This window comes from Narcine bancroftii, chromosome 1 (genome assembly GCF_036971445.1).
Source record: "Narcine bancroftii isolate sNarBan1 chromosome 1, sNarBan1.hap1, whole genome shotgun sequence".
NCBI lineage: Eukaryota > Metazoa > Chordata > Chondrichthyes > Torpediniformes > Narcinidae > Narcine > Narcine bancroftii.
In genome coordinates this window covers 339943508-339969952 of record NC_091469.1, presented here as the reverse complement: position 1 = coordinate 339969952, position 26445 = coordinate 339943508, and the positions used below count along the sequence as shown (strand labels likewise).

Sequence of the window (26445 nt, the reverse complement as noted above, 5' to 3'; positions counted from 1 at the left end):
AGGGAAAATTGGTTGGTTGGGGTTGGGTGTTGGGTTTTTTTTTGAGGGGGAGGACGTGGAGGGGGAGGACGTGGAGGGGGAGGACGTGGACCTGTCCTCTGGCCTGCGCAAAGGAGCTTTTAGGTGGAGTGCAGTGCGCGCAGTACTGGCCCCACCCTTTACACCCATGGTTCGTGTGCCGTGGCCAAGCAAGCTGGGACGTGGCAGCGAGGTCCTTGGGTCGTAGGTTTTATATCGGAGTGGCCTTCTCCTATGCAGGTTTCTTACCCGGGCTGGAGGGGCCTGCCTCCCCTCCTAGGTCGGTCCATACTGCCCGGACCGGGGCCGAGGCCGCCGCAGTTCACCCTGCGACCACATGGCAAAGTTCAGGGATCGTAGATCAATTGGTGTGGGGAAAACCCACACAAACACAGAGAATGTATAAAGTCCTTTGAGAGAGCGCCAGATTCAAGCCCAGGTTGGTGGTGCTATAATAGTGTTGCAACTCTCATGTTATGCCCAAGAAAATAGATTTAAATGCTTTAATTAGCTTTCTCCCATGATGCAGCAGAAATATTGTTATTTATTGATGAATGCACAATGCTAATTGCCATTTGCATTTCCCAAACATACAAAGAAGCCAATATCTGCATATAGCAAGACCCAAACAGACATGGACTGACAAGTGATGGGAATGCGAGATGATGGTCATCCCAATAAATGAGAGTCTAAGCATTCAATCTTAATTGTTAACAACATTCTCATTACCCAGTTCTCCATCATTTGTATCCTTGTGTCACTGAAACTCAACTTAAATGAATCAGGTCAGAGGCTGAGTATTCTTCTGACACCCCAGAAACTTTCTACCAGCAATAGCATAAATATGATGACATTCCCTCCAGTTGACTGGATGAAGCAGATCCAACAATACTACAGCTGCTCAATATTATGCAGAACATAGGGGTCTTCTTTAAAGACATCCCATCCAAACCCTTGGTATTAATTTCTTTACCATTGGAGTACATGATAGCAGCACCCACTGTTTACAGCTGTACAGCAGTAACTCACCCAGGCCACTGAAACAATGAATTCAAAATCCATAATTTCAACTGTCAAGAAAGACAAAGATTTCAGGTACTTGGGAGGTCCTCCATCCCCCTCAATTATGCTCCAAGTTATATACCATATGAGCATGTTACAATTCCTTCATGATTACTGAAGTAAACCTTGGAACATCGTCTCAACAGAACCATAGGAGTATCCTCTCCAGAGAACTGGTGTGGTTAAAGAAGGAAGCTCTCTGCCATCTTCTGTATGGGGAATGAGCAAAGGGTGATAAATGTCATCTATGACTGGATCCCAAAAAATAAAGATTTGTCACTATGCTACTTCCAAGCCTTTAAAATTAAATTCAATTATAATTCTTCTGTATCTTCCCACTTTTGTTTCCCTTGATTGCTGAACATAAATCTGTTTATGTTTTAGTATCTAATCACTTTAGAATCTTGGGGCACACACAAAATGCTGGAGAAACTCAGGAAGCATTCATGGAAGACAGTACACAATCAGCATTTCAGTTCGTAACCCTTCATCAGAATAGCAAGAAAAAAGGCAGAAACCCGAATAAAAGAGTGGGAGGGGCTGGCAGGTGAGAGGGAGGGAAAGAAGTTAAAAGTTAGGAGGTGATGGGAGGAAGAAGCAGAGACCACAGTAGGTAATGAAATGAACGGATGGGGGTGGGGAGCTAAAGGATCTGGATGACAGGCAGGTAGAGAGGATGGGAGAAGGAAGAGTCAATGAGAAATGGGATCTGAGAGATTAGGGAAGGAAATAGATGGGGCGGGGTTGTAAATCAAGAGAGGAGGTTATCAGAAATTGGAGGTCGATGTTAATGGCAATTAGTTAGAGACTATCAATTCAGTAATTAAGGTGCTTTTCCTCCAATTTTTGTGTGGCCTCAACTTGACCATGGATAAAATGCCTTGTTTGCCTCTAATTTTGAATCTTTGTAGCTTTATAAATTGTGCATTTATCCATAAAACATTAAAAGTCAAGTAAGCACAATCTTTAACATTTTTTGAAGTTGCTTGACAAGTGTATTTTGTAAGGTTTTCATCATTCCTAAACATATTTTAAAATTTGGGAGTAAAGTAAAAAAAACTAGTTTTTTTTTTAAAAACTTTGAATAAAATGAAGGGATTTCTCAATAATTTATTGTAGTTAAAAATGAAAACTGCAGCAGTTCCCACCCATGTTGACCGTTTACTTATTGTGCGCTGACTGGATGCATTTTGACTGTCTCCTCCAAAACTTAATTCAAATTTTTATGTAGTAGATCTGCATAGTAAGAGTGTATTTAAATTATTATTTGAACTTTTTTTGTCTATTATTAGTGAGAAGAAAATAAGAGAGGCAGCTTTACGTCCAGGTGGTTAGTTCAACGATCTCAGTTACAAATATTGAATTCTAAGTTTTCCCTAAACCTAATGTAGCCACAATATTACAAAATACTCCATCAAGTACAGGGGTGATTGTGTGAAATGAACCAGGAAGCAATCATGTACTATTTCTAGGAACAGGCAATCCTGCTCAGTTTTGTTGTGATTTCTTTTTTCCAGTCACTAGGAAAGTAACTCGTCTTTCTCGCTAACATTTTAGGTATTTTCACACTTCCAGAGCTGCAAAATTTTCATTTCTTGCTGTCATTTGTTTAAGATACTGATAATTAGCAATGACCAAATAAAAGATAGTAATGGCTATGCCTCATTTAGGATATTTAAACCATCACATCTTCTGCAGAGGCTAAAAACAATTTTTTTTTACTTATCGATTCTGAACGTTCCTTTCTGTGTTTTGATTTTTTTGCTTAAATATAGATTCTGAAGTTGGATTTTTTTTTTCATTTTCATTCAATACAGCCATGTCTCAACTTTAGCAAAATTTAAATTTTTGTTTCAAAAGCCACATTTTCCTCTAGCCCTGCCAGACTGCAGAAATGCATTGTTTCCCTCATGCAGTGAATAATGCACTTATCACATGATCCAGCTTAGCCTCTTGATTCCTTCAAGTGATAATGATGGTAATTTTTCCCCCAAATATAAGTGGGTTTGGGTTAATCCGAGGTATACATTGAAAAATGTCAGAACACTACAAACTGGAATCTTTAAACTTTAATGGAGGGAGAACAGATGAGTTGGCATCTATTTCACACTCTTGAGGCAAATCTGTCAGCAAATGGGTTTTAAGGTGATTTAAATATTTTTTGAATTTGTAACTTTAAAAAAAATTAGATATCAGCACAGTCCACAAGCCCATGCTGTCCAATTGACCTTCAACCCCGTAAAGTTTTGAAGGATTTGCATATTGGTATCTATAAGCAAATGTTCTGCAGTGATTCCATTGGGCACATTGACTACAGTTGGTAAATTGGAGAGTTTGTTTCAACTCTCACCCTATTTCTTGCATCTTTCTATTGCTATTTCCTTCCCTTTCTCTTATGTCAGATGGCACTCCTCATTGCTGCTCTCTCTCTCTCCCTCTCTCTCAGAAAAAAAATTTAAAGTAACATCAGTGTACGCAATTTATATATTTTAATAATATCTATATGACATGGTTCTGACATTGGTAGTAAGAAATAACAATGAACATATTAGCTTTCACCATTACATTCAGGATAATCTGGCAACAATATCCGGTAAATGCAAATGTGTAGTTTAATGTAGACATCCAGAAGTTTTGATGCTGATTATGTGTTTCTAGTGTGAGATGTTATACGTCTTAAGCCATACTTAGAGCTGCAGAACCAAAGATCTTGAAAAATAATTGTTCATTCGCATCTAATGATTTTTGAAGTTCCATACATGATAAAATATATATTTTAACATATGACATAGAACTCTACAGCACAGTACAGCCCCTTCGGCCCTCGATATTGTGCCATCAACAAGTTATTGAAAAAGTATATTTATGGTATTTCAATTTTCAGCTTCTTCTTTGGCTTGGCTTCGCGGACGAAGATTTATGGAGGGGGTAAAAAGTCCACGTCAGCTGCAGGCTCGTTTGTGGCTGACAAGTCCGATGCGGGACAGGCAGACACGGTTGCAGCGGTTGCAGGGGAAAATTGGTTGGTTGGGGTTGGGTGTTGGGTTTTTCCTCCTTTGCCTTTTGTCAGTGAGGTGGGCTCTGCGGTCTTCTTCAAAGGAGGTTGCTGCCCGCCAAACTGTGAGGCGCCAAGATGCACGGTTTGAGGCGTTATCAGCCCACTGGCGGTGGTCAATGTGGCAGGCACCAAGAGATTTCTTTAGGCAGTCCTTGTACCTTTTCTTTGGTGCACCTCTGTCACGGTGGCCAGTGGAGAGCTCGCCATATAACACGATCTTGGGAAGGCGATGGTCCTCCATTCTGGAGACGTGACCCATCCAGCGCAGCTGGATCTTCAGCAGCGTGGACTCGATGCTGTCGACCTCTGCCATCTCGAGTACTTCGACGTTAGGGATGAAAGCGCTCCAATGGATATTGAGGATGGAGCGGAGACAACGCTGGTGGAAGCGTTCTAGGAGCCGTAGGTGGTGGCGGTAGAGGACCCATGATTCGGAGCCGAACAGGAGTGTGGGTATGACAACGGCTCTGTATACGCTTATCTTTGTGAGGTTTTTCAGTTGGTTGTTTTTCCAGACTCTTTTGTGTAGTCTTCCAAAGGCGCTATTTGCCTTGGCGAGTCTGTTGTCTATCTCATTGTCGATCCTTGCATCTGATGAAATGGTGCAGCCGAGATAGGTAAACTGGTTGACCGTTTGGAGCTTTGTGTGCCCGATGGAGATGTGGGGGGGCTGGTAGTCATGGTGGGGAGCTGGCTGATGGAGGACCTCAGTTTTCTTCAGGCTGACTTCCAGGCCAAACATTTTGGCAGTTTCCGCAAAGCAGGACGTCAAGCGCTGAAGAGCTGGCTCTGAATGGGCAACTAAAGCGGCATCATCTGCAAAGAGTAGTTCACGGACAAGTTTCTCTTGTGTCTTGGTGTGAGCTTGCAGGCGCCTCAGATTGAAGAGACTGCCATCCGTGCGGTACCGGATGTAAACAGCGTCTTCATTGTTGGGGTCTTTCATGGCTTGGTTCAGCATCATGCTGAAGAAGATTGAAAAGAGGGTTGGTGCGAGAACACAGCCTTGCTTCACGCCATTGTTAATGGAGAAGGGTTCAGAGAGCTCATTGCTGTATCTGACCCGACCTTGTTGGTTTTCGTGCAGTTGGATAATCATGTTGAGGAACTTTGGGGGACATCCGATGCGCTCTAGTATTTGCCAAAGCCCTTTCCTGCTCACGGTGTCGAAGGCTTTGGTGAGGTCAACAAAGGTGATGTAGAGTCCTTTGTTTTGTTCTCTGCACTTTTCTTGGATCTGTCTGAGGGCAAAGACCATGTCAGTAGTTCCTCTGTTTGCGCGAAAGCCGCACTGTGATTCTGGGAGAATATTCTCGGCGACACTAGGTATTATTCTATTTAGTAGAATCCTAGCGAAGATTTTGCCTGCAATGGAGAGCTTAATCCTATTTAAATGTCAGAAATTTTTAGCTCTGCTTTCAGTGAAATATTATTAGCCTGAGAAAGAATACATTGGTGGCACGGTTGGTGTAGTGGTTAGTGGAACACCTTTACAGGGCCAGTGATCGGTACTGGGTTTCGAATCCCGCACTGTCTGTAAGGAGTTTTTTACACTCTCCCCGTGTCTGCATGGGTTTTCCCTGAGGGCTCTGGTTTCCTTCAACTATTTGAAACATTCCAGGGGTGTAGGTTAATTAGGTGTAAATTGGGCGGCACAGACTCATGAGCCAAAGCGGCCTGTTGCCGTGCTGTATGTCTAAAATTATTTTTTTTTTAAATTAATTGCTGCTGAGCCCTTGAGATTTCCCAGCCAAGTACACTGACTGTCAAGAAAGATGAAATCCCCAATTGCTAAATCTTTATGGCAGCTTTCCTTGGATTGTTAGCACCATCACCTTGCTAAATTCAAACCATTGTTCAAAAGTGCCTAAATGCCTAAAGTTTCCGTAACCTAGATAACATCTGGCAGAGTTCCTGGAGCATTGCGCTAAGTGAGATACAAGATACATTGTTTTGCCCTTCCTGTGACTAAAGTAAAGAGCACTCTGGCAAACTTCATTATACATCCAAAACAAAATGAAAGATTGTTTAAAACATTGAAACTAAATTTACATTTAAATGACAAATGTTGAGAAAGGCATTCTTAACATTCAAAATCTGTTAAAAACATTTGATGTGTATAATGTATTTATGAAAAATGAAAATTAAAATAGTCAAAAAAAGACTGCTAAAACATTAAGAGATTACGTGCAGAATAATGATTTGGCAAACACCTTCATAAGTTCCAAAGAATTACCTTCATTTGTACTTGTGGAACCTAAACCTTGATACTCACGATGACCATGGAATGCAAATTTTTTTTCAAAATAGAGAACTGCATCAAATATATGGGTTAGAATCATCCTATTTTTCTCTATCTCTTTCCTTTCCACTGTTAGAAGTCCAGCCAGGACAGTTCTTTCATTGAACAAATGAAATTTGGTAAGCAAAATGTTTATTCTTCTTAGTGTTTTTCTCCATGGTATTCTTTATCAGAAAAAAAAACTATGACTACAGAACCAAAAGTTGGGGAAATGATGATTACACCCACAGTCGAGGAGCAAGGAACGTGCATAGGCTAGGCTACAGGTGCCAAAGTTTTTTGGCTTGTAAATGCATGCTCATTTCTCTTATATGTGAAATATTTAATTACCTAACTATGATATACATAGTTGTATTCTACATTCATTAATTTCATGTTTCAGTAATAGTGTCATTATGTATGCAACTTACCTATCTCTGGGGTTGTGACTTGTGACATGAAAAAGATGAAGTTCTATTGGATCATCCAGCTTCAGAGAGGAGGCAATGGCATCACAGTTTTTGTTCACCAGATGCCAGGCTGCCAGTGGCCAGGAGACTGAGTACACCGTTCCGAGCACTGGGAGGTTGGTTGAGTAAAGTAATGAATGAATCCAGAGAGTTCTTCGAAGGCCATGTGATAAAGTTAAAAAAAAAATTTAAATGAGGTTTGACTTTAATGCACAAGGGAACTAAAGAGTTAAAAAGTTGTTGAAAAGATGCCACTTTTTAAGAATGTGCTTGGGGGAACAACCGCACCCCCTACTCCTCCTCTAGCTATGCCACTGCCCCCAAACTATGCTGGAGTCCATGCCACAACCCTGATATGAAGGTAAATGGTGGGATACAGCAGTGTCATAGAACAGAGAGATCTGGAAGTACAGATACATAATTCCTTCAAAGTGGTGACAGAAGTAAATATGTTTGTAAAGAGAGGTGTTGACATATTGGCTTTCATAAAACAAAGTATTGTGTACAAGAGTAGGGGTGTTATGTTGAAGTTGTATAATACATGGTGAAGCCACATGTGGATATTGTGTGAAACACAAAAGTCTACAGATGTGATTGTAGTTAAAACACTAAAATATTGGAGGAACTCAACAGGTCTCACAGCACCTATAGAAGTGTTGTGTGCTGTTTTGATCACTTAACTGCAGGAAAGACATCAATAAAATGAAAGAATTCAGAGAAAATTTACAAGGATATTGCTGGGTCTTGAGGAGCTAACTTTAAGTGAAAGGTTGAGAATTTATTCTCTGAAGTGTCAGAGAATGAGGGGAGAATTCATAGAGTTACATAAAATAAACATAGAAGAGATATTTGGATAGGTACAGTAAAAGTCCTAAAATCCAGACTTTTTGGGAATTGGGTCGGTCTGGATTTTTGGATTTTCCAGATTTTCTGCCAGTACTTTTAAAATTCAAATTTATGGAAGAATAATAAAGAGATGAACAGGTATATTTTGATATTTTATTCATTAGCAAATACTGCATTCTTCATTCTTCAGACCAAGCAGTTTTAAAGAATAATATAGTCACCACTTGACAAAAATGTAAACATAAAATTTTTCACTACAAAGAAAGTGTGAAATGCTTGAAATTATGCTTAAAAATTCTTTCTGTTTTCTTTGGCTTGGCTTCACGGACGAAGATTTATGGAGGGGTAATGTTCACGTCAGCTCCAGGCTCGTTCGTAGCTGACAAGTCCGATGCGGGACAGGCAGACACGTGAATAACTTTGTGATAAGATTAACTGTATTAAGCGTGGTCATTTGTTGCCGTTGTGCATCTGTGGCGCTTATGCATGCACATATGTTTGCACCCAAAAGCTCCCAAAATTTAAAAGGTTTGAGAGTCCAGATTCTTGGGTGGTCCAGATTTCTGGCATCCAGACTTTTGAACTTTTACTTTACTTGGATAAAAGTGGCATGGAGAGCTATGGTCCAGGAACGTCAATGAGACGAAGCAGGAAATAGTGTGACTGATAAGATGGGCCGAAATACCTGATTAAGTTGTGGATTGTTCTAAATTCTATGAATTACAATTTGAGGTGATTAAGAAGGCACTGGGCATGCTTACATTTGTAGGTCATTGCAAAAAATATAAGATTTGGGATGTCATGTTCCATCTTTACAAAAAGTTGTTTAGGTTGAAGATGGAGCATTTTGTGCGGTTCTGGTCATCATACCTATGGGAAGGCCATGATTGTGCTGGAGGTAGTGTAGTGGAGAGTCACTAGGAGATTTCCTGCATAGGTGCAGCTTGTTTTTTTCCTGGAGCCAAGGAGGCTGAGTGGTAACTTCTTAAAATTATGAGAGGGTTGAATTTTTCCCTGATAATGGTATCAGATGTAAGAGGACATATTCCTTAAATAAAACTCTTGATTGTCCATTTCACACTCAAATGAGCTCCATTAATTTTATTGGCCTAAGCACTGAAAAGATAAAGATCTGCAAAAAAAAGTTTATTTCAGTGGATGTTGATGTTGGACTGGTGAACTCCAGAATCGGCACAAAGCCTACCTTTGCTTTCAGCTGGCCAAAGTGATTTAGAATTGGCCATAAAGGATACCATCTGAGGTTCATTTATGGTAGATTTCAAGTGGAGACTGTATCCAAGAAAGAAGAAGTGTTCACAACAACATGGAATGAGAATGGGACATTGTGTAGCCAGCAATTTAAGGCCAATGAGGGTGAGGAAGCAGGAGGCATATTTCATGGACAAGAGGAGCTCGTGTCTATAACAGAGTTTTACCTAGTTTCAAAATGGAAGGTTTTTGGAAAATAATATTCACCAAGTAGCTACATGGGTCAGATAAGTAGCTCAGTGATAATGTATTTAGCTCTTAGTTGGAAATATGTGATTGTAAGCCCCATTCCAGAGAACTGTGCTTGTAATCCAAGCCTCACTGATTGTTCATGTACTGGGAGAGATCCATTGTCAGAGATCAGATGAGGCATGACATCATGGTCCCAGGTTCTGAGGGATGTAGCTATAGAGATTGTGGAGGCTTTGGTGAGGATCTTTCAGGAATCAATAGATTCTGGCATGGGCCCAGAGGACTAGCAAATCACAATGTAAATTCAAGAAGGGAGGGAGGCTGCAGAAAGGAAATGATAGACTAATTAGCCTGACATCAGTGGTTGGGAAGATGTTGGAGTTGATCATCAAGGATGAGGATACAGGGCACTTGGAGGCACAAGATAAGATAGGCCAAAGCCGGCATGGTTTCCTTGAGGGAAAATCTTGCTTGACACACCTATTGGAATACTTTGAAGTGACAAGCAGGCGGTGCGGTGGAAGTTGTGTATTTGGATTTTCAGAAGGGCTTTGACAACGTGCTGCACATGAGGCCAGTTGACAAGATGGGAGCCCATGGTATAACAGGAAACATACCAATGTAAATAGGCCAATGGTTAATTGGCAAGAAGCAGAGTCAGAATGCAAAGATCATATTCTAGCTGGCTGCCAGTTGTGTGTAGTGTTCCACAGGGGTCAGTGTTACGGCACTTGTTTTTATGTTTCTATATCAATTATTTGAATTCTGGAATGAATAGATTTGTGGCCAAGTTTGCAGATCATACAAAGGCCAGTGGAGGAGCAGATAGTGTTGAGGAAACAGAGAGGCTGCAGAAGCACTTCGATTCTGAAAATGGGCAGAGAAGTGGTAAATAAAATACAATGTCAGAATGTGTTCTGTCATGCACCATGGGAGAAGAAGTAAATGGACGGACTATTGACTAAATGGAGATAAAACTGAAAATTCCCTGATGCAAAGAAAGGGATCTGGGAGTCCTCATACTGGATATTCTAAATGTGCGGGGTGGGGGGGAGGGGGCGTGGCAAGATGGCGTAGAAGACAGACGTGCAATTCCACCTTCCCCCAGCTAGCTTTTTAAATACTCAATTTTAAAATTTATAAAAGTAGTTAAAAGTAGTATTTACAGAGGATTGCAATAGCTACCAATGTGAAAAAGTCAAAAGCTCAATTACAGAAGAAATTACTTATAAAAGTGTTGAAGGATTGAGGTTGAAACCACGGAGTAGTCGATGGGACCCCCAGGCCTCAGAGGGCTCCTGCACAGCTAAGTATTACACCGGCGCCAATCCTGCATCCACAAGGTGGCGCCGGCTCGATGACAAGCTCGGCTGGTGCTGACTCACGCACCCGTGAAGTTAGGCGTGCGGTTGGTCCAGCCGAGAGAGGAGCCTTCGAGCCCGCGATGTTGCCTAGTGGTCCGGGGGCACGCAGTCTAGCGTCGGAGGACACACCTGTGCGATCAGTGGTTCTGCCAGGCATGCGAGGTGCTCCGAGGGTGCATGAATTACTGGAAAAGGTGTGGGCTGTGGGGCAAACTGAGCGACGGCGGCCTGATGAGGTCGGTGTGCCATCATCGGGTGTCCAGACCCGCAGCAGCACCGGAAAAGGACCAGTTGTGGTTGAAGAAGAAGAGGATTTAACTTTACTGGAATGTACATAGGAAGAAATAGGGGCTGAGTCTAGAGAAGGTAGGCCTCAAAGGGAGGTGATTGAATCTGGACTGGACTCTGTGTTTACTGTTTTGGAAGGGATTGCTTACCAAATGGAGACTATGTCAAAGCAGATGACTCAAGGATTTTTGGGAGTGAAAACTAAAATGAGTACTATGTGTGAAGAAATGACAAATATGAAGCAAGATATGACTGTAGTTAAAAGTGATGTTAATAGATGTATAAAATCAGTAGACACTGTAAAAGATAATTTCAAAAAAATTGAAGCAGCTTTTTTTGAATGTAAAAATCAAGTGGAACGTAATAGGGAAAAAATGTAAAAAGTGCAGGATTCTTTTGTGGACTGGGGGATTCAGAAAAAGCAATTATTGAAGAAGATTGATTCATTGGAAAATCAAAGTCGGAGGAATAATGTAAAAATAGTGGGTCTTCCAGAAGATATTGAAGGTTCTGATCCAATAAAAAATTTTAAGAAATGGATCCCTGAGGTGTTGGGCAAGGAGTTTTTTCTGGAAGGTCTGGAGTTGGATCAAGCACATAGAGCATTAAGGAAGAAGTCGTTTCCAGGACAGTCACCACGGGCGGTTTTAATTCATTGTTTGAAATACCAAGATAGAGAAATGATATTACGACTGGGGTGCAGAAGGCCCGACAACGTCAATCTCCAATGATGACTCGAAATAATAGAGTATTCTTTTATGCGGACTTGAGTCAAGAAATTGTTAGACGACGTCGAGAATTTAATTCAACTAAAGAAGTATTGTGGGGGAAGGGTTATAAATTTGCTTTTCGTTATCCTGCGGTGTTGAAAGTTTTTTACAGAAATTTTCTATCCCAATTTTTTGAAAATGATCACGATGCATTAATTTTTGCTAATTCATTGCCAGATTTGTGAGGGAGTAGTCGGTCTTCATTGTTGTCACCTAAAAGAAGGGCAAATGGAAATGGGAATGGGAAGAATGGGAAGCATGGAAAGAAAGAAGAATTGACACAAAATCTTCTTGATATTGAAGACCCAGAACAATCATTGGGGCTGGAATCACTGGGTTGAATATACTTACTATATTTGATTAAACAATGTATATAAGTCTGGCTGGGAGGGGGGGGGGAGTTTGGATGGCACTGAAATCTTTGAAAGTCATCTGCCACTAGTGGGCTTTACCACACCCAGATTTTTAGAGCGTTACTACCTTTGGGTGGTTTTTTTTAGTGGTGATTTTTTCTTTATTTTTTTCAATTTGACATTTTATAGGGGGAAGATTTACGATTTTAAGGATTTATAAGGGGAGCGATATTTTGTAGTGTGTGAATATATTATTAGTTTGTAGGAATGTCTAATTTGAAATTTGCAACCTTTAATGTTCAGGGGTTGAATAATCCAATTAAGCGGAAGCGAGTATTGGCCTATATAAAAAAAAGAAAGTTGATATTGCTTTTTTTGCAAGAAACACATTTGACTGAAAAAGAACACTTGAAATTGAAGAGAGAGTGGGTTGATCATGTGTTTTCTTATTCATTTAATTCTAAGGTGAGAGACGTAGCGATTTTAATTCATAAAAGTTTTCCATTTGAATTAGAATCATTGGAAGGAAATGCTGGGAGAGCTTTGAGGGTGAACTGTAAAGTTTTTGCTGAATCTTTGACTTTGCTTAATGTTTATGCACCTAATATAGATGATGAACAGCTTATTACAGAAACTTTTTGGTTGTTAAATAAAACTAATGAAAATATTCTAGTCGGTGGAGATTTTAATTGTGTTTTGGATCCTTTATTGGATAGATCTCTGAAAAGTATAAGGAAATCAAAGATGGCAATACAAATTTGGGCCTTGATGAAAGATTTAAATTTGGTGGATATTTAGAGAAGAGTTAATCCTACGGAGAAAGATTTCCCTTTTTATTCATCTCAACATGATTCATTTTCCAAAATAGATTTTTTTTGGGTATCGGCACATTTACAGGATAGAGTATTATAGGCTGAATATAAAAGTAGGGTTATATCAGATCATTCTTTATGCTCTTTTCTTGTGTAAGTTCGGAAGTGGTACATTTGTCTTACAGATGGAGGTTTAATACAATGTTATTGAAAAAAAACCAGATTTTGTTACTTTTGTTAAAGAACAGATTACTTTGTTTTTGGCTGAGAATGTTAATTCTGTAGATAGTTATTTTGTACTATGGGTTGCTTTGAAAGCTTATTTGAGAGGGCAGATTATTAGTTATACTACGAAAGTTAAGAAACAATATATGGCAGAAAGTTTAGCATTGGAGAAATAAAATGCTGTGTTAGAGAAAGATTTTCAGAAAGATGTGACAGAAGATAAAAAAAAGTTGTATTATAATTATGTTATAATACATTACAAACTTATCAATTTGAGCATTTAATTAATCGATCTAAACAGCGTTATTATGAATTGGGCGAAAGGGCACATAAGGTACTTGCATGGCAATTAAAAACGGAACAGGTATTACGGACTATTTATACTGTTAATAAGAATTCAATAGTTTTCTACAAACCTCAGGAAATTAATGACCAGTTTTATTCATTTTATCAAAAATTATATACTTCTGAGGGGAAGCAGGACAATGGTTTTATTGAATCTTATTTATCCAAATTAACATTACCGGTATTAGGGGAGGAAGATGTTATGGAATTGGAATCTCTGTTTACAGATTTTGAGATTAAGGAAGCTATACAGGAGATGCCAAATGGAAAGTCACCAGGGGATGATGGATTCTCTGTGGAATTTTATAAAAATCTTTTATGAAGTACTTACCTAAGTTGATACATATTAATCAAACAGGTTTTATCAAGAATAGGAATGTGTCAGATAATATTCTTTGGTTGATAACATTCATCAATGCATATCAAAAGCAGCGTTGGATGCGGAAAAAGCCTTTGATAGGGTTGAATGGGATTTTTTAATTTAAGGTGTTAGAGAAGTTTAAATTTGGCCCTTTTATTATTGATTGAGTTAAAGCTTTATATATAAACCCAATTGCTAGGGTGGTTACAATTGGTCAAGTTTCTTTGCCATTTAAATTGACACATTTGACTTAACAAGGTTGTCCATTGTCACTATTGAACCGTTAACTCAGACAATAAGACAGAATGATAAGATAAGAGGGATGAGGGTTATGGGTGATGAATATAAGATTAATTTATTTGCAGACGATGTGTTGATATATTTGACAGAACCAAAACAGTCATTGTCACAGTTGCAAGAATGTCTATTGCAATTTGGAGAGCTATATGGATATAAAGTTAATTGGGATTAGAGTGAAATCTTGCCAGTTGGAGAAGGTGATTATTCAGAATATAAAAATATAAAATTAAAATGGTCAGATAAAATTAAATATTTAGGAGTAATTGTAAATGCTGATTATCAATCTTAATATAAATTAAATTATGTTCCTTTATTAAAAAGGATTAAAGTGGACTTAATTAAATGGAAAGATCTTCCATTAACCTTAATTGGTTGGGTAAATTGTATTAAAATGAATATTTTTCCTCAAATTCAATATTTGTTTCAGTCGATACCGTGTTTCCTTTCAAAAGGTTTTTTTTCAGGATTTAAATAAAGTGGTGAGGGAGTTTTTATGGAAAGGTAAATTACCTCGAGTAGCATTGTATAGACTCTCATGAAAATATGCATTAGGTGGATTTCAGTTACTTCATTTTCAAAACTTTTACGAACCAGCTCAGTTGAAATTTGTTAGTAGATTGGTGGACTTGGATCAACCCCCAAGTTGGGCAACAGTGGAGATGGCTTGTATTTCTGAAGTTGAGGTACATCAATTTATATTTCGATGGAATATGAATTTGCTGTGGGAGTGTAATATGCCAGTATTAAAACATTTGTTAAAGGTCTGGAGTAAAAGAAATATGGTTTTAGGATCAAAAGATAAATTATCAATTTTAACTCCATTATATAATAACTAGCTTATTCCCTTTTCAATGTTTAATAATCATTTAAAGGGTTGGGATTCTAAGGGTATAAAAATAATGCAGGATTGTTTTGAGGAAGGACAGTTTCTTTCTTTTAATCAATTGAGGGAATGATTTGATACGTAAATTCTTTGTTTGAGTACTACCAACTTAGAGCTTTGGTAAAAGATAATTATGGTAAAGAGATTAATTTACCTATATTGACAAAATTTGAATCTTTTATTTCCTCTATACCAAAAAAGGGTTATATTTCAGTTATGTATCAAGTGTTACAAGATAGTATAGATAAACTGGAATGGGAGAAATCTAGGCTTAAATGGGAAAATTATTTAACATATATTTTTTCCGGAAGATAATTGGGAGGATATGTGTTATGATAGTGTAACTAAATTGAAGAATGCAAGATACGGAATGGTTAATTATAATTTTCTACATCAGTTATATTTAACTCCGGAGAAATTGAAAAAATATGGTTTTCGTAATTCGGATTCTTGTTTTAGATGTGGTTTATGTACTGGAACTTTTTTACATGCTTTTTGGTCTTGTGTTAAAGTACAACCATTTTGGGAAGGAATTAGGTTAGTTTTGGAAAAATTGTATAACATTAAATTACCATTAGACCCATTGATTTTTTAATTGGGTGATATGGTCTCTTTGAGGGGATTAGGGTTGGATAAGTTTCAAATTGCATTTGTGCACTTAGTGTTGTCTGTAGCACAAAAATGTGTAGCTGTATTATTAAAGATAATATAGAGATTAATATAGTATGCTGGCATAATGAATTGAAAGCTTGTATTATTATGGAAAAGAATTACATACAACTTGCATGACAATTATTATTTTTTTGTTAATAAGTGGTCTCCTTACTTGGAGTAAATGCATTGAGATATACTTTGCTTTATTGTAAATATTTTCTGTTTTTCTTTTTATTCATATCGTTGGCTCTTCTTAAGAGAGCTGGCTGATGGGGTGGGTGGGTGGGGTGGGGTTTTTGTTTTCTTTTTTATACTTATACAAAATTGATTTCTTTTTGTTATTGGACTGTATGTTTTTTTAAAGATCTTTTAATTTTTTTTTTAAAAAGGGTATTCTGAACATAAACTTTCAGGCTGAGCCAGGAGTGAACAAGACAAATGCAAATGCTGGTATTCATTTCAAGAGGAATAGAATGCAGGTATACAATCCTTTATCCAGAACTCTTGGGGGACAGTGTGTTCCGAATTTTGGATTTTTTCCGGATTTCAGAACAAAAGCCAGCTGCCCCAGATTTAAGCCCACCCAAATTGTGCAGCCGTATCCACCCCATTCCAGTCGCACTGCTGTCCGCCCACCCGAGTCACACTGCCGTCTCTCTCCCCCTCGCCCACCCAAGTCGCGCTGCTCTCTCCCCCTCACCCGCCCGAGTCACGTTGCCATCTCTCCCTCCCCGCCGCCCGAGTCATGCTGCCGCCTCTCCCTCCCCCGCCCACCCGAGTCACGCTGCCGTCTCTCTCCCCCTCGCCCACCCAAATCGCGCTGCTCTCTCCCCCCTCACCCGCCCGAGTCACGCTGCCATCTCTCCCTCCCCGCCGCCCGAGTCATGCTGCCGCTTCTCCCTCCCCCGCCCACCCGAGTTGCGCTGCCGCCTCTCTCCCCCCTTGTCCTCCTGAGTCACACTGCCATCTCTCCCCCACATTGTGCTGCCATCTTTCCCCCCTACCCGCCTGAGATGCGCTGCTGTCTCTCTCCCCCCCCTTGCCCACCCAAGTCATGCTGCCGTCTCTCTCCCCCCTCACCCACCCGCGTTACGCTGCCATCTCTCCCCCACCCTCCACCCCCCGCCCAACCTACTTGCGCTACAGTCTCTCTCTCCTTTCACTGTACCAGCAATGGGAAAAAATGCAATTTTTTGGAGCTTTCCGGATTTTAGATGTCCGGATAAAGGATTGTGTACCTGTATAAGAGCAAGTAAATGATGTTGAGGTGTTATAAGGTACTGGTGAGACCTCAATAAGAGTACAGTGAGCAGTTTTGGGTTCCTCATTTCAGAAAACTGATATTGGAGAGAGTTCAGAGGAGGTTCACAAGAATGATTCCAGGAGTGAAAGTGTTATCAGATGAGGAGTATTTGACACCTTTTGCCTGTACTCATTGGAATTTAGGAGAATAAGTTGTGGGGGGGGGGGTGGTTGGAGGGTATCTCATTGAAACATTTCAAATGTTGAAAGACATTCACAGAGTAGATGTAGAAAGATTATCTGTGGGAGAGTCCAGGATTGAAGTGCGTCCACTTAGGACAGAGATGCAGAGGAATTTCTTTAGCCAGAGGGTGGTGAATCTATGGAATTTGTTGCCACAGGCGATTGCAGAGGCCAAGGCGTTGGGTATATTTAAGGGAGAGATTGATAGGTTCTTGATTAGCCAGGGCATCAAAGGTTATGGAGAGAAGGCCAGTCAGTGGGGCGAGTGGGAAAATGGATCAGCTCATGATTGAATGACGAAGCAGACTCAATCATCTGAAAAGCCTATTTCTGCTCCTATGTCTTATGATCTTAATATCTTTGATTGGAACAGTAATTTTAACTTAAGTTAGAATATAATAATTTAACATATTGCTGTTTTTTTAAATCTTCAGATGCACATTATTTACCCTTATTTAGAGCAGTGATCGGCCTTAAGATGTACTTCATTAGCTATGATTTTAATTGATGCATGCTCAGATTGTGAAATACATTCTACACGGGCAATTTTTTTTTTCTTCTGTTAAATTGTATTCGGATAGCATTGTCAGTTATGCTTGTTAATATTAAAGTCATGCATTTGGACAATACATGAACAGATTATTTTGAGAAACATTTTCTAGTCTAATAGCAGAGTAACTTCATACATTATGCCTGAGAATCTGCACTCTCATAAAATGTTTGTGGTTAAATATTTAAATATACAATTTTTTTTAAACTACACTTTTATTAACATAAATAACAAAGTAACAATTTCTGGCAAGAGAACCAGCAATTTGAATTGATCCATTCTTTCATATATCAGTTTCACCAATCAATTGCATTCTCTTGAGACATTTTAATAATCCTGCCTTTTACTGAATGCTCCTTTTTCCACCACCTTGCCAGAGATCTGCTCCGAATCCATGTTGAAAAATTATATCAGTTTGTCCACGTGCACATAAGAAATGTCACAATATGTTTTGAATAAGTATTTTTATAGTTAAAACAGTGCCTACTTCTTTCTCTAGATGGGAAGGTCAAGGTAAAAATGAAGTGGGCAGGTGTAAGGAAACGAATCAAGTTCATATAAAAGTGGATCCCAAGTACTACAGACCTACTGAAGTGGTAAGTACATTCAAAAATGAATGAAGAAAACATGGTTTTGTTAGCATGAATTGAATCAACTAAATGTTTCTGGTCTTTCTTGCTAAATCATCTGAAATTGCAATTCTGTTCCAAAAATGCTAGAGGTCAGCAGGTGGTGTTAGCTGCATTTCCACAGTCAGTTATACACCTTCACTTTTTTTGTCATTGATGAAAAGTATTACATTATGGTTTACTCTTGCCTGATTATTCTTCATGATTTAACGCTTATGTGGCATTTTGTGTTTAATTCTACTGTATTTTTAATTGTTGAAATCATTTCCTCTCGGGTTTTAATTTTAGTTCTTTTTTTTGCATTTATTCATTTACTTTCCTAAAGTGGTTTATTAGTTAATCTATGATTTTAATACTTTTTGACAAACCTAAACAAGTAGCAAAAATCAGCCTCAGCAATTATTGGCTGAGAGTCGACTCCCAATCAGCAGGATCTTGATGAAAAGTGTCATCCCCAGTAATGTTAGACATCACAACAGATTTGGCTTGGTGGTTGTGGAAAGTTGTTTCTCAGATTGGAGCACTGTTCCCAGTGATGTATTGCAGGAACTGATGTTTAGTCTGCTGTTGTCTGTCATCTCCATTAACCACTTGGGTGACAAGGCAGTTCACGCTGTTAATAAATTTGCAAATGTGGTATGGTGGACAGTACAAATGGTTATCTAAGATCAGAACAGGATCTGGATGAATTGTGAAAGTGGGCCAAGGAACGGCAGATGGTATTGCACTTTGGAAGGTTAAACCATGTGACTGGTAAGGCATTGTAGAGATTTATAGAACAGAAAGACTTGTGGGTACAATGAAAGTGCAGATTCAGGTAGACAGGGAAGTGAGCCAGATGATTAGCACACACATTCGTTGGTCAGAGCAAAGAGGTCATGTTACAATTTGTACAAGATGTTAGTGAGGCCACACTTTGCTATGTGTTACGTTGATGTGTATTGTGTGCAACTTTTGTCACCCAACTCTGGAAAATATATCACTGAGCTGGAAAAAACTGCAGAAAATATTCTTGAGAATATTACTGGGACTAGAAGGCTTGAATTATAAGGAGAGGCTGGGATTGATCTCTCTGGGTCCCCTTACTGAGGTTTATGGAATTATCAGGGTCATAGAAATTAAAGCATGAAGTTCTGGAAATATTGAGCAGATCAGGCAGTATCTATGGAGAGAAAGTTAATGTTTCAGATTGATGTGGGCATTATGGTTGGTGTAGTGGTTAGCTCCAGTGATTGGCATTGGGGTTTGAATCCAGCGCTGTCTGTAAAGAGATTATACATTCTCCCTGTGTCTGCATGGTTTCCTCTGGGGGCTTTGGTTTCCTCCTTTTAAAACATACCAGGAGTGTAGGTTAATGGGCGATATGGACTCATGGGCCAAAATGACCTGTTACCACGCTGTATCTCTAAATTTTAATTTAAATTCATGACTTTTCCTCTGAACTAGGAATATTAGAAATCTACCACTCATTTCAGACAAGGGGTACAGATGTGAGATGGGGGATGTGATATAGTGGTGACAACTAAAGATTGAATGACGCAAAAGATGAGTGTGTCGGCTGATAAAGGATGGTGATGATTTGTTATTTACAGCTGATATGTCTGGAGAAGTTGTAAATAGGAGATGAATAAAAATAGAAAAATATTAGACAATGATTGTATGAAAACAAAAAAAAATGAATGATGGAAGTGCCTAGGAGAAAAAAGCAGTATTCAAGAAAAGAAAAAAACTGGGTTAACATTACAGATGTATAACCTTGCATAAAAACTAGCCAGTTAAACCAGAAACTGGAACGGCTGATTATCTGAAATTGTTGAATTAAATTTTGAGTCCTGTGGGCTGTGACATGCAAAATTGGAAAATGAAATTATGCTTCTTAACCTGACAATGTACTTCAATGGGGATGTTAAGAGGCCAAAGACCCTCCAGTGAGATGGAGAATTGATGTGACAGGCCAATGGAAGTGCAGAATCACTCTTGCAGAATGAGCAGAGGTTTACTGAACCTCAGTTAACCAAACTGCATTTCATTTCCCCAGCTTGTCGAGAAGATCACATTATGAGCCCTGAATCCAACCAATAAATTGGAAATATAAATAGATCACTGTTTTGGCTTGAAAGAATGTTAGAGATCTAAATGATAGGAAAGGAAGTGGTAAACAGACTGAGGTTGGGAAGGCACCATAAGAGGGCAATGTCTATGGATGAAAATGGGGTAAGGAAAGGCCCTTCAGAATGCTGGAAGTTTGTTCAGGAGGTGGGTGACAGCAAGAACAATGATGGAAAATGTGCTTGTAATAGCATCTTCTTTGTATCGTCTTTGCAATTATGTAAAATATACTGAGGTATTTATTACTATATTTTGAAGTTTACAAAGAAAAAACCAAGATCTTCTTAGATCCAAAAATGTTCAGCAGATGTTCCTCAAACACAATCAAGTGTCAAATATAATGAATACAATCTGAAGATAACAACTTCAATACTTATTTATTTTTCATTATTTTTATTGAAATTGAAGTTCCACATCAAAATATCAAGTACATAGAATACATATTAAAAGTCAAAAAATAGTACATTACACTTAGATCATACCAATTCATCCAAGGTACCCCACCCCGCATTCTCTTTAATACTTAAGGCAGTATGAAACAGGTAAAGTGCCAAAACAATGATCAACAGTCATGTATACTGGCAAGGCTGAGGTTTAACTCTTTAATCCATGCAAGGTATATCAGAAGTAATTCTAACCAAGAATGTTGATAATCCTCTATTTATACAGGCTAGATATGATTTAAAGAGCTTCTGTTGCCCCAATGCATCCTGCACACCTGGCCACTTTCCTCAACAATAGTGGTGCTGTATGCAGAATAGCATATAACTGCCTGTCTCTCTGAGGTTAAAAAAAATTAAGAGGTACACTACTTTTGTTCTGCACCAATTGTAAATAACCATGCACCTGAAAGTTCTCTAACTTGCAACACTTCTCCACGGCATTCTACTGTGTGGTTGTTGCTGACAACCCTGTGGAAGTTTAAACTGCATGTAGAAAATAACCGGTCATGTTTATTTTGACCTCAGAGGACCCATGGAGATCCATGCCTAAGATGGCAATGGCCATGTTTGGCCACCCTGACCACAAGGTTTGAGAACTCTGAGTGAGCAGTGGACCAGAGTGGGGCACCAGAGCAAAAGAACATCCCTCCCCACCCACCTGCCTGGGAGAAGTCCTTACAGGATTGAAGAGAGACCACAGCAGCTGGCTTGATGGCTGAAGGACTCACACCAGGCTGCAGACACAATGGCGACTGCTGGCAACTGGCTTGTATGTCCAGATATGGACACTGGGATTCATGAGGGTGCTGTTGGAAACCAGGGCTCCTAAGAGGCCTCAGGCATTGACAGCTTCCTCATTGTATCAAAGGTTCTGAACCAGAGGATGACGAGGGTGACTAGGATGCCTAGATCTCGGGTTCACTGGTGGAATGAGTGAGAGATGGTATAATTACACAGGTTGTAGGAGTGCAGGATGTGGTTCATCAAAGAAGGTGGTGGGATCCACATATAATAAAGGTCTCTAAACAGACTCTCTTTTGCTTCTCTATCTCTGCTTGGTAGGGGCATTAAACTAGTGGTGCCTTTATGGGCAAATAAAAGTAAACAAAATTTGTATATTGATGTAGTGAAACACAAAGTCTGCAGACGCTGTGATTGAAGTAAAAACACAATGCAGGAGAAACTCAGCAGCAAACACAGCATACTTTTATAGCAAAGATAAAGATATATAATCAACGTTTCAGGCTTGAGGCATGAGCAAAATGTAGGCAGGTGTCTGAATAAAATAGTGGAGGGAAAGGCAGGGAGAGGACACAGGCAAGAGGTAATAGATGGATAAGGGAGGGAGGGCACAAGAAAACATGAGGAGGGGAATAGATATGTGAATTAAGAGAAAAGGGGGTGGCATGCTGGAGAAAAGGGACTGGTCTAGCAGAAACTGGAGAAGTGAATGTTAATATCCAGATGGAATATTAGGTGTTTTTCCTCCAGTTTACAGTGACCTATGTTTGGCAGTGCATGAGGACATGAACAGACGTAACGATCTCCCAGTCTGTGTCCAGTCTCTCCACTGTAGTGAAGGCCACAACAGGAGCACTGATGCAGTAGATAACTCCCACAGTTCACAAGTGAAGTGTTGCTTCACTTGGAAGGATGTTTGGGGCCCAAAATAGTAGTGAGGGAAGAGGTGTGGGACAAAGTGGGACACTTCTTGAGGTCACAGGAGAATGTGCCAAGGGAGTGGGAAGGGCTGAGTGGATAAGGGAGTCACAGAGGGAGGAGTCCCTATGGAAGACGGAGAGGGGAGGAAATGGGAAGACGTTGTAGGTGACGTAAATTATGGAGGATAATATGATGGATCCGGAGGCTGATGGGGCAGTAGGTGAAGACAACGGGAATCCTGTTTTTTTTTCCATCTAAGGGTAGATGTGCGAGAAATGGAGCAGATTAATGGAGTAAAACATGGAAGTCTGCAGATGCAATGATTGAAGTAAAATTACAATGCTGGTGAAATTGATGTATTGATGTACATGACAATAAAGCAATCTTGAAACATTCCAAATACACTCCCTGGTATCTGGCATCTCTAGGGATTGGAAGATGTCGGATAAGTATATTTTCTGAATGCTTGAGATTCACTCTTACAATGCCTAATTAAAACAGCTGCATTAAGAATAAGCAGATTAAAAGACAAAAATACTATAGTATACTTACACTTGCATGAACAAATAAATCTTCAACCAGGATTATGCCATCTTATTTGAGCACCATTTTATTCAAAGAGCTGCTACAAACAAGCACGACCAAGGCACTTCACTGGCTGCATATTTGCTTCCATCTTCTCCTAAGGTTTATGTGTTATTTTTACAATTTAAAATTTTTATTCCTATATATAAAAAAATTATTCGACTTTTTTGTCAGTTGTTTGAGGTTGCCAGTTGCTTTAATTCCAAATAGCAGGGTTTTTTCTATAATTTATGTTGGTTCTGTGGTGTTACTACTTAATGTTCACAGTGAAGACTGAGAAGCTGGAGGGACTCAGCAGGACAGGGAGCACCTCTGAAGAGAAATATTCAGTGCTTCAGGTCAGGATCTTTGATCAAATCTCAATAAAGGTCCCCAAACCAAAACATTGATTGACCATTTTTACCCTTGAATTGTACCTCTCTGGTGGGCCCCTCCAGTTTCTCTTTGTTCATTCAAGAGTCCATCTTCTGCGGTTTTTGTTATCCTTTACCAGTTTACCTATCTCGGCTGCACCATTTCATCAGATGCAAGGATCGACAATGAGATAGACAACAGACTCGCCAAGGCAAATAGCGCCTTTGGAAGACTACACAAAAGAGTATGGAAAAACAACCAACTGAAAAACCTCACAAAGATAAGCGTATACAGAGCCGTTGTCATACCCACAGTCCTGTTCGGCTCCAAATCATGGGTCCTCTACCGGCACCACCTACGGCTCCTAGAACGCTTCCACCAGCGTTGTCTCCGCTCCATCCTCAACATCCATTGGAGCGCTTACACCCCTAACGTCGAAGTACTCGAGATGGCAGAGGTCGACAGCATCGAGTCCACGCTGCTGAAGATCCAGCTGTGCTGGATGGGTCACGTCTCCAGAATGGAGGACCATCGCCTTCCCAAGATCGTGTTATATGGCAAGCTCTCCACTGGCCACCGTGACAGAGGTGCACGAAAGAAAAGGTACAAGGACTGCCTAAAGAAATCTCTTGGTGCCTGCCACATTGACCACCGCCAGTGGGCTGATAACGCCTCAAACCGTGCATCTTGGCGCCTCACAGTTTGGCGGGCAGCAACCTCCTTTGAAGAAGACCGCAGAGCCCACCTCACTTACAAAAGGCAAAGGAGGAAAAACCCAACACCCAACCCCAACCAACCAATTTTCCCTTGCAACCGCTGCAATCGTGTCTGCCTGTCCCGCATCGGACTTGTCAGCCACAAACGAGCCTGCAGCTGACGTGGACTTTTTACCCCCTCCATAAATCTTCGTCCGCGAAGCCAAGCCAAAGAGAAGAGACTTAATATTAGCAATTAGCATTGTATCTCTCACCTTGTCTCTTTATCAATCTTTCTAATAGCTAGAAATTGAATCCTCCAGTGTGTTGCTTCAATATGTTTTTAATTCATTACTGCGATTAGGTTTGAATTTTTCATTGCATTTTACGATGGTCATCCGTTTACTATTTAAACAAGTATAATAGACAAAGACACTTTTTTTCCTTTATTTGCCTTTGTGCTCCATAGTTTTAAATTTGTAATCAAACAATTCACATGTGATTAAAGTGAACATTCCAGATTTTATTCAAGGTTATTGGGATGTATTTTGGTTTCACCATGTAGAAATTATAGCACTTTTTATACATAGTTCCCTTCGTTTCAGGGCACCATAATGGCTTCACAGGGTTTGTGATTACTCAGGTATGTTTAATTGTTTCATGGGTGCAGATATAAGAGAGCTAGGGTTACTTCTAAGCTTTTGATCACCTTTGGAGACTGTAGTTGTTATTTTTCAAAATGAGGAAAAATGTGCCAATGAAAGTCAAAGAAGCCATTATGAGTCTGAAAAACAAGAATAAAACAGTAATAGACATTGCCCAAACCTTAGAATTACCAGTCAACAGTTGGGAGCATTATTAAGAAGAAAGAGCGTACTGGTGAGTTCAATAATCACAAAGGGACTGGAATTCCAAGGAAGACCTCCACTGCTGTTGACAGAAGAATTCTCATCATAAAGAAGAAAAATTCCCAAACATATGTCTGACAGATCAGAAACACTCTTCACAAGGCAGGTGTGGTCATCTCAATGACTATTATCTGCAGAAGACGTCATGAACAGAAATACAGAGGCTACACTGCAAGATGCAACAATAGGAAAGGTGATAAGTTTTGGATCTTGGGCAGATCCTTTACATCTCCACACTTTCCTCTTGCCATCACTCTGAATCAGATTAACCTCAAGACATTTTTCCAGAATTCTGCAGGTTCTTTTAAAATACTTCTTGTCAAACTGTAATCTGGCCATCCTGTTTCTGTGGCTAACTAGTGGCTTGCATCTTGCAGTGTAGCCTCTGTATTTCTGTTCATGAAACCTTTATGAGGATAATAAGCTCTATCCTGCTTGATTGGTGCCCCATCCACCACTCTGGGGATTCATTCCTGCATCACCTGGGGACTTTTGGTATGGTTTGTGCCTGTGGCCCCGCAATTACTCAATTCAAGAGCAGTTGTTTCTTTTCCCCCAACCCATAATCTCTACTCCCAAAATATCAAAGGTTTCAGACACGTGGGAACACCACCACTTGCATGTTACCCTTAAATCGCACAACATCCTAACTTGGAAATATATCAGAATTCCTGCATTATGAATCATTCTAAATACTGAAACGCTCTGTCTCCAACAATATCATGGGAATACTTCAACGAGCCTCATACTATTAATATGAACTCAAAGCCATCTGTGGTTCTGCCCTTCAGCATAAGAGAGCTTGCACAATGAAAAGGGCAATGACATAAATCAAAATTTATTGAAGAAAAGAAAATGCATCCCTATCTTGCAGTAATTCAAGAAGACAACTCAAAACCAAGGATATTTAAGAATGGAAACTAAATGTTGGCCTTACTTGCAATTTTCAGATTTCTTGAAAATTATTTTTAAAACTTTAATTCGAGAGCTTTCTGTTGAAGTTACTTTAATATGATTGTGTAATGGTCTGCATTGTCAGCTCTTGCTCAAGATTAGAAACTTCATATTTTGCTCCATACCTTGTATGTGGAACATAATTATTTCACCCACAACAATCTGCAATAGAGTGAAGGATGAGGTCAGTGCAGCTTTTGATTCCAAGAAGTTAACATTTGTAGGTGGCAATCTGCCAGAAATATCTTGTAATTCCTGGCTTCTCTGGTTTGATAGGGATGGTTTTTCTTTTACGTCATCCATGATTTCAATTTATGTCATTGCCCTTTCCATTGTGTGGGGCTCTTATCCCAAAAGGCGGAACCACAGATGGCTTGGAATTCACATTGATGGTGTGAGATGAGTTAGACAAGGCTGTTGTTATACTAACAGTAGGCAAATTCAACTGAACATGCTGAGTTTCACTATTCAGTTCATCTATATTTTCAAGGTTGGTTGGTTTGCATTGGCTCTAGTCATT

At 39.6% G+C, this 26445-nt stretch overlaps 1 protein-coding gene across 3 annotated transcripts in view; it reads left to right on the top strand.

Annotated features, from left to right (window-relative positions):
* gmds (GDP-mannose 4,6-dehydratase) overlaps positions 1 to 26445 on the top strand; it is a 661071-nt gene that overhangs the window by 573088 nt on the left and 61538 nt on the right. For all 3 annotated transcript variants that reach the window (XM_069909806.1, XM_069909795.1, XM_069909784.1), the window contains exon 10: positions 18086 to 18182. In XM_069909806.1, coding sequence (XP_069765907.1) covers positions 18086 to 18182 — 97 coding nt within the window. The remainder of the gene's footprint in view (positions 1 to 18085; positions 18183 to 26445) is intronic.